The sequence below is a fragment of the Vanessa cardui genome, chromosome 16 (assembly GCF_905220365.1).
Source record: "Vanessa cardui chromosome 16, ilVanCard2.1, whole genome shotgun sequence".
Lineage (NCBI taxonomy): Eukaryota > Metazoa > Arthropoda > Insecta > Lepidoptera > Nymphalidae > Vanessa > Vanessa cardui.
Genome location: NC_061138.1, coordinates 9,176,410 through 9,191,161, shown reverse-complemented (window position 1 = coordinate 9,191,161; position 14,752 = coordinate 9,176,410). Strand labels below are relative to the sequence as shown.

Below are 14,752 nucleotides of genomic sequence, written 5' to 3'. Positions count from 1 at the left end.
CAAGTAGGACAGACCGGCTATTGGAAAGCTCCAAGCCATCTCCATAAGAGAAAATGAGGAGGTCCTTGTATATATTTATAGACAAACATAAATGCAGAATTGGTAATATTAAAACAAATATATACTGAAAATAATCATTATATTTCATTTCATAAGTACAAATAATTACTGAAATTACTCAAATGTTACAAAAATAACAAAATAGTTTTCATATCATCAATCATTGCAATATGGAAATACATTAAATAGTTAATAACGTAAACACACAACTAATACTATTGTAAAAAAGTGCTGCTACTCGACAATCACATTACATTCACCCGAGACCATGATTGAGAAAAATATAAGGCAATATTGCATTGCAGTCTTTAATGTTTCTTGGAAGTGCTTCGAATCCGGTATTTGAACAACGGCTTGCGACACGAGACGCTTCATTAATAATTAACTATCTAATAAGACCCTTTTAATCTATATTTCACTTCATTGAAAAGTTCGACTGTTTATTGCTATTCTGAGATTTCCTAATGACTATATTAATAAAAATTGGTACCACAGCAACAATTTATCGTTAATTCCGGAAGATTTGCAACGCATTCAAGTTACCTTATTTCGTATATTATTGCAATCAATTCGGTACATTTATTTATGTATGTTCGTATAACACTGGGAGCGCAATATGTAGTCTTTATTTTCCTTCAGTCTATTGATTAGAAATTAATACAGTATTCTATATTATGTATCGTAGAAGTGTCTAGTATTTGTTGTAAATAACAAAATAATACATAGCTTTCGAGAGAGGAGATCCAAGATCGGCAAAATAATATGTCATAATTTAAACTTATATATTGACATCCATTTAATGGACTGGTATCTTAAACTTATAATTAACGGCAGTACCCAAAGAATAACTAGTCAATTAATGACAATAACAGGTTCGTTTTAAACCTAAATTGATATGGCGCCAATGATAAAACAATATTGAACTGCGAGACTGAACAACGATTGGTCTCTGAACAGAATAGGTGTCCGAAATACCTGAAAATAATATCACTTCCAGGTTGTACTAAAAGCCTCGAATACGGAGACCAGTTCTTGATCCAATAAAATACTGAACATTCGCTATACGGAGCTCTTCCTCTCCGATATCGACGAGCGCTTTCGGCTCTGTATGCTGCCGGACGACATCTTGCGTTTGCTGTCTCCGTTGCCCGGCCCGGGACTGGTCGATTTGGTAAAATTAGAACTAGTGCTCGCCATTCTATTGGCGTTTTGGAGGTTCGAAGTTTTTCGCCTGACCGACGGCGAGGCTTCGACGTTGTTCAGCTTGACGGACGTGGTCGGCGGCTTTTGTTCTATGATCACAGGTTGTTGGTACTTTCCCACGGCGTTCCAGTGTTCTCTTTGCGCTTTCAGGGATTCGCGCATTTTCTCTTTGGCCTCAGCGTTATCCGCTAACATTTGGTTGAGCATTTGCACAGTCTGGTAGAGCGCGACCGGACTGAGCAGTCCGAAATCGTGCAACGAGCACATGTGGAGTATAAAGTTTCTGTACAGATTCTTTTCGAGTAGTTCTTTCCCCTTCATCTGCAGGAACATTTGGCAAGCTAGCGGTATCTGACAGTCTCCGACGTAGTTGTACTTCATCACGTGCAAATTCCACATTTTCATTAACTCTTTTTCCCCTTCGTTAACGTCCGTAAACTCGTCGATCATCATCATGGTCTTCTGTTGAAGCCACAGCGGGTCCGTTTCGCTTTCCGAGTCGATGTCTAGTTCATTCGGGTAGACTGGAAGACATGTGATCGTGTGATGGTATAACCTGAAAAGCAAGTCGCAGAATAGCTGGGATGAGTTAAAGCGGTACACTCGTGATAGTAATATTGACTTACCTTTAGTAAGGTAATTATATTTTTGAGAATAGTTAATTAGGTTATACTAGGTCATCTCAGATGAGTTTATCAGCTATTCATACGTTACTACAATGCACAAGAGACTTTACATTCTTGATTCAACTACAAAAGCGAAAGCAATAGAAACAAGTATTGCTGCTTCTAACCATACCAATATGTGAATATATACAGATATAATCGGAAAAATTGTCTTAAAACTGGACCACTTTACTTGGTGGTAGGGCTTTGTGCAAGCCCGTCTGGGTAGGTACTACCCACTCATCAGTTATTCTACCGCCAAATAACAGTACTCAGTATTGTTGTGTTCCGGTCTGAAGGGTGAGTGAGCCAGTGTAACTACAGGCACAAGGGACATAACATCTTAGTTCCCAAGGTTGGTGGCGCATTGACGATGTAAGGAATAGTTAATATTTCTTGCAGCGTCATTGTCTATGGGCGATGGTGACCACTTACCATCAGGTGGCCTATATGCTCGTCCGCCAACCTATACCATAGAAAAAAACATATAGCTTATTATCGATTCTCATTGGTGACATCTTCAAACCGAACCGGTTGTGGTTTTGCGCCTAGTATTTTTTATTTTTTTATTTTATTTTATAAAGATCTCCAACGTTAGTACACAAAAAAACTTACACTAATACATTCACAAAACTTAACTTATACCTATGCACTCACAATTATAGGAGAACACAACATGCTTCGTATTTTATAAAAATATCTCAAGACTAGACAGACATTATATTACAGATATAATAACATAATAACAGTATTATAGTGTTACAATAGTGTGGAATGATTGAGACAAGAGCGGGTTGGAGTTTTGCGTCTAGTATTATAGTGTTACAATAGTGTGGAATGATTGAGTCAAGAGTTATGTTCTCACCGGTTGTGTCCCGTGAGGTAGGGGCGCTGCGCGTCGGCGGCGTCGGCGTCGTCCAGCTCGAGGAACTCTGCGAGGCTGAGGCGCGTGGCGCGGCGGCGCGCGCGCGGGCGCCACACGAGCAGGTGCGTGAGGCAGGCGCGCCGCGTGGGGCCCGCGCGCGGCCCGCCCGCCGCGCGCCCGCCCGCCGCCACCAGGTCGTGCGGGCTGCCCGTGTACGAGCCGTCGTACAGCTCGTTGATCGACACGTCGATGCGCGCGCCGCCCGGGATCGGCTGCCACGCAAGCTGCCTCGGTTACCGACTTAGGGGGGACATGGCGACCCCCGTCGCGGGGACAGATCGCGGGGAGGGGACAGTGCCGACGGGGTAGCAATTTGAATGTAACAAACGCGTGGATATCTAATACTCGGCTGCCACGCAAGCTGCCTCGGTTACCGACTTAGGACTTTGGGGGGACATGGCGACCCCCGTCACGGGGACATTCACATAGTGCCGACGGGGTAACAATTTGAGTGTAACAAACGCGGGGATATCTATGTGTATTCTAATAGGCTATTTGACTAGCATGTAAAATCCATTTTATATTATTTAGTAGAAGTTAAGGAACCCAGTAAAATTTGTGTTCTTTATTTCTAGTACATATTTGCCGAAAAATATCATATTAAAAATTCCATATTTAAATAGCGCGCATAAACGCTACTTGGACAATACGGCGCTGCAATGGGGTCGGTGACGTCACTATCCTGTATTTTAATCTTGGTGTACATATAGAAGAAAAGCAAAGTTTACAAAAAAGTGACTTCATCATAAGCCCGATCAATCAGGAGCGTGTCACGTGACCGACGTTTGAAAATTTGCATTTTTATTTATGGATTTTTCAATAAATTAAGTATTATTTTCAACTTTAGTTAGTAAATAACCATTTTTAAATTCATAATATACACTGATTATGATAATTCACAATTCATTGTTCGCATTGTCAAATAGCCTATTATAGTGATATTATTAGTTATAATATTAGGTTGGGGAAAAAGTCTTTTCGCATATAGTATGTATGAACTTGTAATAAAATCTCTTTGGCTATACCATTTGTATCTGGCTGGTTTTGGTATCATTAAAAAGTTTTAATTTTAAAGAAGGCACTTCCAAATTCAAATTAGGAATTTGTGTGATTTTCATTTGTTTTTGTTGTTGTTAAAATGAGTGAGTCTAAAGAAGAAATTCGATACATTTTAAAATTTTACTATAAAAAAGGTAAAAATGCCACTCAAGCCGCGAAAAAAAATTGTGATGTTTTTGGACCTAATGCAGTATCTGTGAGGGTAGCGCAAGTTTGGTTTAAGCGTTTTCAAGCCGGAAATTTTGATATCAAAGATGCATCTCGCTCTGGTCGCCCTTTTACGGACAAAATTGATGCCATTTTTGAAAAAGTGGGGCAAGATCGGCATATTAGTAGTTACGATGTAGCTGAAGAACTGGCAATTGACCACAAAACGTTTTTGACTGATTTGAATAAAGCTGGGTACACAAAAAAGCTCGATATATGGGTGCCTCATGAACTCACTGAAAGAAACCTAATGAACCGTGTACTCATTTGTGATTCTTTATTACGACGTAATGAAACCGAACCATTTTTGAAGAAGCTGATAACTGGTGATGAAAAGTGGATCACATACGACAAGAACGTGCGAAAAAGATCGTGGTCAAAGGCCGGTCAAGCTTCACAGACTGTGGCAAAACCCGGATTAACTCGCAACAAGGTAATGCTGTGTGTATGGTGGGAATGGAAGGGCATCATTCATTATGAGCTGTTACCGCCCAGCAGGACCATCGATTCAGAACTGTATTGCGAACAATTTATGAGATTGTAGCAAGAAATTGAGAGAAAGCGGCCAGAATTGATCACCAGAAGGGGTGTGGTTTTTCACCATGACAACGCTAGACCTCACACATGTTTAGCCACTCAACAAAAATTACGAGAGTTTGGCTGGGAGGTATTAATGCATCCGCCGTATAGTCCTGACCTTGCACCTTCAGATTTTCATCTGTTTCGGTCTCTGCAGAATTCCTTAGGCAGTGTCAGGTTAACATCACGAGAGGACTGCCAAAACCACTTGTCGCAGTTTTTCGATCAGAAGCCCCAAAATTTTTACAGCAATGGGATCATGTCACTACCAACAAGATGGCAAAAAGTTATGGAACAAAATGGCACCTACATACTTTAGTCAAATGTAAATAAACAATAAAAAAAACTTTTTGAATTTTCATATAAAATACGAAGAAACTTTTTCCCCAACCTATTATTTTAAAAGTTGACACAGACAGTAAACGAATTATAGACAAATATAACTGACGGAAATTAAATTTTTGGAATGAACTTGTAAAATAATAATTAGGGGCCCCTATTCGGAGCCTCGAGACCTCGAGAACCAAAGTGGTCACTTAGCAAATTATTGTGGCTATACTATAGACATTACAGTTTTTACAGTTGATGTGAGCGAGCGATGCGAGACATGCACTATTTGAAGCGGAGTATTAATACATATTAGATGGAGCTTAAATTAAAAAACCTAAAGTTAGTAACTTACGAAATACGTAAAATTAAATCGCGAGTGACACAGTTTCAGATGTTTGAGCAATGAGTAGAGAGTGCCACAATCTAGTGAGCACCACGGACAGTGTAAGTCGTCACATGCCTCCGTCTGCTGCCTCGAGTTATTGTTGTATAGGAACTGATAGATGATCTGCTGACGTTTCGAGTCGCCGTCGTTTGTCTCCGTTTTTAATTTTTCACCTGTGAAATAATAACATTTAAACCCATTATAATCTAACACAAATTAAAGTTAACTTCAAATTCAAATACTTTATTTGCAAGATCATGGTTACAGAGATGTTAAAATTATTTTATAAGTGCATTCATAATCTGTCTTTTCATGGCATGCAAATGTCAATTTAAATTACATCTTGACAATAATCTTAAAATAATTATAGCGCACAATCCTATTACAAATTACATAATTTTAATTCAAATTAAAGTACAGTAAATAGACAACTATTGATTACCATTTTTGATTTCACTTATAGAACATTTTTGTGATGAAAGTTTTTCTTTCGTAGAACATGGTTCTTTCTTTATACCATTAGCTTCTCCGGCTTGTTGATAGAGTTTGGGTCGGTTCACTAAACCATTTGTTGGCTCTTGACTCCAGCTAAGTTTTAGTTTTAAGAGCGGTCTCACTTTGAATATATTGAATGGGTTTGATTCTGAATGAACATCATTTTCCTTAAAAAAAAGTCACATATTTAGAACTACTATAAAATATTGATACTTTGGATCTTATTTTGAAATGTCAATATTAAATTATTAAAATTGAAATGAAGTTCTCAATGGACAAATTACATAACATGTACAAATACTCACATTAGGAATTGTTTCCCACTGAGCCATTAGGGCTTTATGTGGAGACCTGGCAATGGTGGCACTCCTACCACCGGGTGTGACGTCATGTAATACTAAATCATACTCCCCATTAGTAAGTAGACAGCGATTATGTTTGTCATAGACAATGAGTTCACTGCCATAGAGCTTGCTCCATTTATTATCCATGCTTGGAGAGTTCAGGTCTGTCGATGATTTAAGGCGTTTTGTCAGCGGTTCTGAAATTAAGGATAATATTTTTACTAGAAAAGAAGAGTGCCAGAGTGTCGTATTTATAATGATGCCCTCATGATTTAGATTTATATCTCCTATGTTAACATTGGTTACGAGGCTAACTAACAGTGCAGAAAACATTACAGAATGCCATACACCTTTGTTTTTATTTTATAATTGGGTATAGAATCTATACTAAGGGAGTTGCGATGGCCCAGTGGTTAGAAAGCGTGCATCTTAATCGATGATTTCGGGTTCAAGCTCAGGCAAGGACCACTATATAATTCATCTCATGCTCGGCGATGAAGGAAAACATCGTGAGGAAACCTGCATGTTTCTAATTTCATCAAAATTCTGCCACATGTGCTTTCCACCAACCCAAATTGGTACAGTGTGGTGGAATATGTTCCAAACTCTCTCCTTAACGGAGGCCTTAGCCCAGTAGTGGGAAATTTACAGGCTATTACTTTCTACTTTACTTTTATCTATAATAATATTATAAATGTGAAAGTAACTCTATCTGTCTGTTGCTCTTTCACAACCAAACCCACTGCTGCATTTGGTATGCAGCAAACTTGAACTTCAAGAAAAGACATAGGCTACTTTACCTAACTCATAACAACCAACCCCCTAAAACGCGAAAATAAAGCCGCAGGCGACAACTATACTCCAGCCAAATTCGATGTGGAATGTTTAATAACAAAGCGTTGCTTAGCAACCAACGTCAGGCAGATGCTTAAAACATTTTTAGAAATATGTACAACAATTATTTTTGATGTTAATGAAAATTAAATTTGATGATTAATAATAAAATATTTAAGACAAAGGACTAAGCGCATTCTTGGTTATAATTATAATACTTATGATCATCTGGAATAATGTAGATCTCAAAAATAAAACCTCCAATTTTAAAATGATATCAGAAATTACCTCGTAGTTATATAATTCGCTTTATTAACTTTATCTATCGCCTCCCAAACGACAGGACTCATTAAGATAAATTTGAAACAGTGATTTTAGTGCTATATTTATGCTAGCCCAAACAAGATGTCTTTTTTTAATCTATGTGTAATGAGACGTTGTGTGTAATGTTAACATTCTTAACCTGTTGTGGTTATACTACCATTATAATACAACTAAAAATATACACCACCAATTAGGAAGAGCCTGTATCGCTATTATATACCTTCCTAAATCTGCAATTGCTTAAAAAACACTCCAAATGTTACAAACCTGCGATTTCTTTACGTCAGTATTAAAATATAGGGTTGTTAGTTTTGTAGTAATATTATAGTGGTTAATTTAAAAAAATTTAAACTTTTATTTTAAGCTAATTTTCATATAAATTATGTATTGACCGGCTAAATAAAATTTTTGGATTCTCTATTAAATTAAAATCTTTGTGTTTAAACAGGAAATTGTGTTATAATGAATATAGTTGTAATTATAATAATTATTATTTTTTATTAAGAGTGTATCAACCCTAATTATGATGACACATGGTTTGTTTACTAAAATTCCAGATTGAATGTGGCTGGAGTATAGTATAATATATATAAAGTTACCCAAACTGATTTTGCTACTGGTCTACTACCCTTCTACAAAACCCTTCTACCAACCCTATCTACTCCTTTTATCGCATCTATCACAGTTCATTGGTAAACATGATAATTTACCAATTAAAAATTTGTGATATCTACTAGCCTAATGAAAAGTTATAGCAACTTGACATAAAAGAAAAACAAATATTACACTTTTTTAACAGATTACAAAATATTTTATACCACTTAATATACTAAAAAATTATAATAAAAAATGGAATTATAAACATGCCATTTAGCATATCTAATGAATAAGTTAGGTGTTACCACCCACACTTCTGCTGTATGCCACTCATGATTTATGTTTGACCGACAAACTTAGATAGGGCTTATTTTTTTTTATAGTTAAATCTTTTATACTATAAACAAAAAAAATTAATACCCTTATCTCAAAATGTTACTCTAGTAGTTGCTAGTACTGTGGTACTTACTCAGTTAACCTCGTCACTCATCCAAACACCAATCTGAATCTGGATGCTTGTTTGAGAGTTATATTTAATCGCACATAATTGATTTAGGATTTATTGATTGCATCTATTCACACAAGATCTACTATACGAAATCTTTGATACCAGATGATGGCTTGCGTGAATATTAAGTTAGTGGTGATAGAAAGAGTTTTCATAGGAACAAGTTAAACAATATTCACAATGCAATAATTATGATAATACTAACATAATTTTCATTAAAATGTCAACATTCTCTTTAAATCTAGTGACAATATTTTCTACATCTGGTGATATTATACACTAAATGCATTATTTGAGATTTGTTTGTTTTTATTTCTCTTTATTTATTTATTTTTTAATAAATATATGTTAATAGTATATTAAGGTTTATGAATACATTATGATATATTTGTAGAAACAAATGTAATATATGCTTAGTTGGATATATACTTACCATCACTTTCACCATTTGTAATTTCTGTAGAACTTGCTCCATTGCTGTTTGCTGATGCTTTAGTGACTGTGACTCTGAGCATTAGCATATAAGACTTAACATTAGGTCCCTGGGAGGGACTGAAGGTATCACTTGAAATGCTGACCGCTGATGCCATTGCCGGAGGTTCCGATGTTGAAGGGTTAAGAGGAACTGAACAACTGCCAACCTAAAATGTGTAAATAAGCCTCAGGCATTTATTGGTATTTGTGTAGTTTAAGATTAAGATACAATTACAAGTACTGCTCCAGGCTACAGCATATAGGTAGCCAGGTGTAAAAAGATAATATCTTATGTTAAATTAAAAATGTTTTGTACATAAAATAGTTTAAGGTAAGTTAATGTTTTCAAATTCATTGTTTTATAATCAAGTAATTTGTTTTTTCACATGAAACACTTACTGAAACCTCCACAATGGCTGAAGAGCTTTCCTTTCTCTTTTTGTGACATATCTTTAATAATAAAGTTTCAACTTTAACTTGGAAATCTCTAGGATCGTCTAAGCTTTTGTCGTAAAATCCCAAAAATGTTAAAGTCATGTAACCTCCTAAGCTATTAGGCTGTAGCTCAGTACTCTTTTTCACGGTTATCTTTTCCAGTAAAGAATCAACTTTGAAACCAATGCGACCTTTATTACTTCTTGACATTCGACGCTTCATGTAGGACAACGTCCTGTTTAAGAAAATAGGCTGCAAATCAAAATAAAGCACTTTGAATAAACACTTGTTAAATCGTTTATTTACACAATCACTGAAACTGAATACGAACCGATAACATATTTCTCGTCCGTAAAAATCTGTATATTTGTGTTGGTTCTGAAATAAGAATATAATTTGAATATTTTTTATAATTAACAAATTATCCTTGTGAGAGCGCGTCTTATCATCACTCATAATCACAACTTACTTTCGAAAGCTTGTAAGAATAACTCATGGTCAGCCTGTAAGTGATCGATTTTAGAGTTTTTGTTTGTTTCACTATCTTTATCACGCTTCTTTGGGGGCATTTTAGGTTTCACCTAGCCAACTTAGTACTGAAACCGCCAAGTTCATCAGTTCGTTGACTTGACAGCGTCAGGTCAAACCATAGACGATAAATAACTTATGCACGCTAATCACTAACGCTTTGTACCTTCGCTTTTAGTTGGTTTTATTAATAATATTTCTGCACGAAATGTTCTAAATATGCCTAATCTCCAATTTAAAAACTATTTTATTATTATTTTTTAAACTTATAAGTAATAAATCAAATATTCTTAGTAATTTTACTCTTTATAGTGAACGCCTGTGTAGTATGTAGATCTGGCTTAATATTCGAAAAACAAGATTTGATTGATAAACGAGTGACAATTAATAAGACAGACATAGTTTTTGATAATTCTTTATTTTGACATAATATTCAAATACTTATTGCTTTTGCGCAAATGTTTATAAAACTTTTACACATATAATGAAACAATGCAAAGACATACCTTTGAGAAAAGTAAAATACGGAAAAAGTTAAAATGTTTACAAAAAAGTGTGTTGGCGAGGGGTCTAGATCGAGCTTTAATTGGAAAATATAGTAATATTTGTAATCTAAATAATAAACCGATTGTAGGATTCAAAGGTGCAATTTTATCAATATGTATAGCTTTAATATCAGCAGCTTTAGTGGGGTTGGCGGTTGATTATTTATTAAGTGCAAGATGTCTATTACCTATTAATCACTTGGTGTGGGAAGCGACGCGGCCTCTCGCCGATTGTAACTATTGTGCGAATGTTACGAAACCCATTATATTGCAGAACATTACTCGACGAATTTTTAGGGTAGGGAATAATGTTGAAAATATTGCATTCGAAAATCTATTTATAGAACCTACAACCGTAATTTGAATAAATCTTATTTTTCAGCACTATGCATATTCGTCCAAACCTATTATTGTAAAAAATGCAATAAAACATTGGAGAGCTGCTAAAGACCTAAATTTTAAAATGTTAAAAAGGCTGTATGAAGAAATTTCTGGTAGCTATGAAAGTTTGGATGAAGGATGTCAGTTTCTTAATTTTAGAACTAACTTATTTACTCTGAAAGAAGTTTTTGAGATGCCTGATGCCAGGGTTAGAAATGAACCAGGGCAAGAGCCCTGGTATGTAGGATGGTTGGTATAATATGACAGAACATATAAACTGCCAATAAATGTTGTTCACACCATACTTAATTAAATAATTACTTCATAGGGGCAATTGTCATCCAGATATATTAAATGAAGTAAGAAAGTTCTACAGTGTGCCAGAATTTCTTCCGGAAGATGCTGAGTATCCAGCGACTGAAAATATATTTTTTGGATATGAAACGGGAGCTGTTATGCATGTAAATATATTTAAAACAATTAACATTTTAATTTTTTATATAATATTTACTGATTTATTTTTATAAACTATGCTTATCATTGCAGTTAGACTATATCCCGAGACTGATGTGGCAAGGCCAAGTGAAAGGTAATAAGACTTGGTTTGTAGTTCCAGTACCAGAATGTGAACATATTTGCAATAAATTTCAATACTATGTTGAGCCAGGGGATGTAGGTAGGTAAACGAAATACCTTTTTAGCTAAATGTGACATGTTATACTAAGTTGATGATATAGGTTGAAAGTTATCATAAATTTATTTTAATATAATAAAATTTCTTACAGTGCTACTGGATACTCGCCTTTGGTACCATGCTACAAGAATCCCTAAAGGCCAATTTTCACTGACTATTCAATCTGAGTATGGTTGAAATTACCATTACAAATGCTTAAGTACAAAACAGTATTATTTACATATCGAGATGCCAAAGTTGAAATTCCTTTTTACAAATTTTGTATGTGCCATTTTATTCTTGTGTGACTATTTATCATTAGCTTTAAGCATACTAATTTATTATACTATTGTCATATTTATTTATTGATTAAACTTTTACCCAAAAATGTTTTTGTTTGAAATAAAACGAGTATTAGTTTAAAACATTTTATCTAATTCTATAATCAAATGACTGTGAAGGATTGGCAGGAAAATATGCATGAATAGAGTTAAATGTATAGAATAATTGTAGTAAAAGATTATAAAGATGTTTAAGAAGTTGTTGCAGTGTTCGGACCAATCCTTCACCGTGAATGAATTTTATAAAGTTCAAATAGAGATCAGGTTTCCAAACACGAGGGACAATAAGCTCATGAGTCATGAATGCTCTGATGTGTTAGCATGTCACTCCAATATAGCAATATTGTACAGCTCTAAAACCCAAATGCATAAAATGCAATTATACAATAGCAAAAAAATATAATTCTCTCGCTTGACCAGACTGATGCCAAATTATCAATGGACAATTTTTAATTGACATAGCATAATTATATCACAAAACGAACAGTACCAAATTTTCAGTACAGGAACAATATAATATATAAACTGATAATAACTTTTATTGTAAAATGTTTTTTAAAAAGAAATACAATTTAGAATTAAAATATGATATAAATAATTTAGATGGTGGTTGTATAAGAGAGAGATCCCTAGCACTATTATTTAGCTTATCATTATTGTAAAATTGTATAAGTCAATCATTAATATGAACTTCTATATATAAAATGTGGAATATACATAAGTGTGCTAGGGCACAACATTCACATCCATAATTTTAAATATATTGCAACTACCCAAGTAGCTCACATGTGGTAGATACAGTAGACAGATTTAATGGGCTTTTTAATTAAAAGAACTGCCAGACTCCAAACACTGCATCTTTTATGGCTTCAATATATTGTGCAGGTACCCAGTACACCCAATACCTGGATGCCTCTGTGGGACCAAGTTGTAAACCCTGAAACAAATATATACAAGAATATGTCATTACAGTTTTTAATTATGAATAGATCAAAATTAGGTTTAATCTTACCATAATGTGATATTCTTCATGTTCTTTAATAGGCTCAGATGTGATACCTAAAATTAACAAATATCATTATTACTATTGATATAACTGTATCTGATTATTGACTAAATAAATCTTACTTTTAATGGACGTCATGGCAAGCTTTTCAGTGCGCTCTTTGGTACCAAGCCACAGTTGATCCTGTTCTGGTTTAAATGTTAGCCTCACTTTGCCTCCATGTTTGTTTAACATACCACTTAATGGCACTGGTGGAAGTGGTTCCTATATATCACATACATACAAAGTTACAGTGTGAACTTCTTTCGATAGATTGTAATGGTGCATATCCACTATGCTTGCAAGTATAGTAACAACAGAGCTCAGTGTGTTCATAGTTAGGACTATTAGAACAAATTTAGTGCTCAATCATAGTGGATCCACATCTTTATTCAAAATTTTTATTATGTTATATTTATCTGTATTTATTATTTTTACTTTTTTTAATGACCAAAATCCTTGAAGATAACTTTCATTATTTAAAAAATATTATCAAGATGAAATAATTATTAAACAAATATGTTTTCTTTTTCAAACAAATCATTTGGGTATAGAAAATGTCTATTAAATGACTTTATCTATTGCTAATGAAAAATATTAGGTATCAAAAACATTTAACTTAGAATCAAGAATTTGGATTCAATTTAGTACAAATGTTTTAAGTACATATACTTAAAACATTTATTTATATTACATACCTTTACACCTTTGATTCCAGGCATCACATCTGGTGGAATGCCTTTATCGAGAACTTTCCTGTGAATTTTTTGCATGCATAGTGGTTCCTTATTTGATTGACTATTATTTTTTTCATCTTGAATTTCCTAAAATTTTAGTAATTTAAATTTAGTTTTCATATAACTTGAAATTAATGTAAACATAAATTTATTCATATAAGATTTGAATTTTGTAAGAGATAAATATTATTGCTGTGGCTTTTATTTGTGCCAAAAAGATACAGATTAGTAAGATGATATTGAATTCCAATTACCTTTGGTGCACTCTTCACAGCCAATATGTCATCCATTTTAGATCCAACTAGCATGACTTTGCCACCTTTAACTATTCCTGAGCTTCTCAAGGTCAGATTATCCCGGGCCATACCTTTGATAATTAGTTTCTGTGCTGATTGCGGCACCCCGCATATCCTCTCTAAATGAGCTTTAAGTTCTAACACAGTAGCATCATATGCAAATGTTATGTCATGTTTATTTTTGTTAAAAACTACGGTAAATTCGACTTGTTCTGGTATCTCACATAGGGCAGAGTCTTCTGTTGATTCTGAACTGCAAGCAGCGATCTCTGTGGGAGCTTCGATGTGCGCTTTTCCATTATCAACACATGGTTTGCTTTCTACGTCAGGTTTTGAATTTCCGTTGGATACTGAAGAATTTGGATCTAGATTTTCTGTCGTGTCGCCTTTTTCAGATGCTGAAAAAAGAACGTGAGTATGCAAAATTCTAGAACAAAAGATCTCTCCAGGCCGCAACTATATTGTCAAAATTATAACAATAATCACTAGCGCAAGATGTATTAAAGCTCACCAATGAAATCCATGATTGACTGCTGCTTAAATGTTAAAATTTTTCTAGCTAACAAAAAAATAGTTTTCTTGTTGTAGTTGTTTTGAAAAAATAATTAAAAATACAGCCGACTGGTTGACATGAAGCAACAAATTTTTCATCAATCTTCAGTTCGTCACTCTGTGTTGCGTTCAGAATTTACAAAATATAGTTACTTATTTATTACGTAATTATATTATTGTATTATATTAATATTTACATTTAAGTTTATTTTATTTTGCTCATCTTTAAA

General features: G+C 34.4%; 3 protein-coding genes across 4 annotated transcripts; 1 reads left to right on the top strand and 2 right to left on the bottom strand.

Annotated features, from left to right (window-relative positions):
• Window positions 1–848: 848 nt before the first annotated feature.
• On the bottom strand, window positions 849–10,075 carry LOC124536208 (polycomb protein suz12-B). The gene is made up of 9 exons (XM_047112696.1): window positions 9,894–10,075; window positions 9,756–9,802; window positions 9,389–9,676; window positions 8,949–9,156; window positions 6,214–6,449; window positions 5,856–6,075; window positions 5,381–5,586; window positions 2,794–3,065; window positions 849–1,819 (listed from the first exon to the last, which is right to left on the bottom strand). Exons 1-9 carry the CDS (start codon window positions 9,991–9,993, stop codon window positions 1,120–1,122), a joined length of 2,277 nt encoding a protein of 758 aa, XP_046968652.1. The 5' UTR covers window positions 9,994–10,075; the 3' UTR covers window positions 849–1,119.
• A 250-nt stretch (window positions 10,076–10,325) lies between these two features.
• On the top strand, window positions 10,326–11,932 carry LOC124536205. 2 transcript variants are annotated; one of them, XM_047112689.1, is made up of 5 exons: window positions 10,326–10,795; window positions 10,880–11,127; window positions 11,207–11,339; window positions 11,425–11,554; window positions 11,664–11,932. In XM_047112689.1, the coding sequence occupies exons 1-5, from the start codon at window positions 10,445–10,447 to the stop codon at window positions 11,747–11,749; spliced, it is 948 nt and encodes a 315-aa protein (XP_046968645.1). In that variant the 5' UTR covers window positions 10,326–10,444; the 3' UTR covers window positions 11,750–11,932. The 2 variants fall into 2 exon arrangements, with proteins under 2 accessions (XP_046968645.1, XP_046968646.1); XM_047112690.1 differs by having other exon boundaries at window positions 10,338–10,595.
• Window positions 11,933–11,965: 33 nt separating this feature from the next.
• Window positions 11,966–14,685, bottom strand: LOC124536206 (ubiquitin domain-containing protein UBFD1-like). Its single transcript, XM_047112691.1, has 6 exons — window positions 14,482–14,685; window positions 13,929–14,368; window positions 13,636–13,761; window positions 13,021–13,162; window positions 12,905–12,951; window positions 11,966–12,829 (listed from the first exon to the last, which is right to left on the bottom strand). The coding sequence occupies exons 1-6, from the start codon at window positions 14,492–14,494 to the stop codon at window positions 12,719–12,721; spliced, it is 879 nt and encodes a 292-aa protein (XP_046968647.1). The 5' UTR covers window positions 14,495–14,685; the 3' UTR covers window positions 11,966–12,718.
• Window positions 14,686–14,752: the final 67 nt, after the last annotated feature.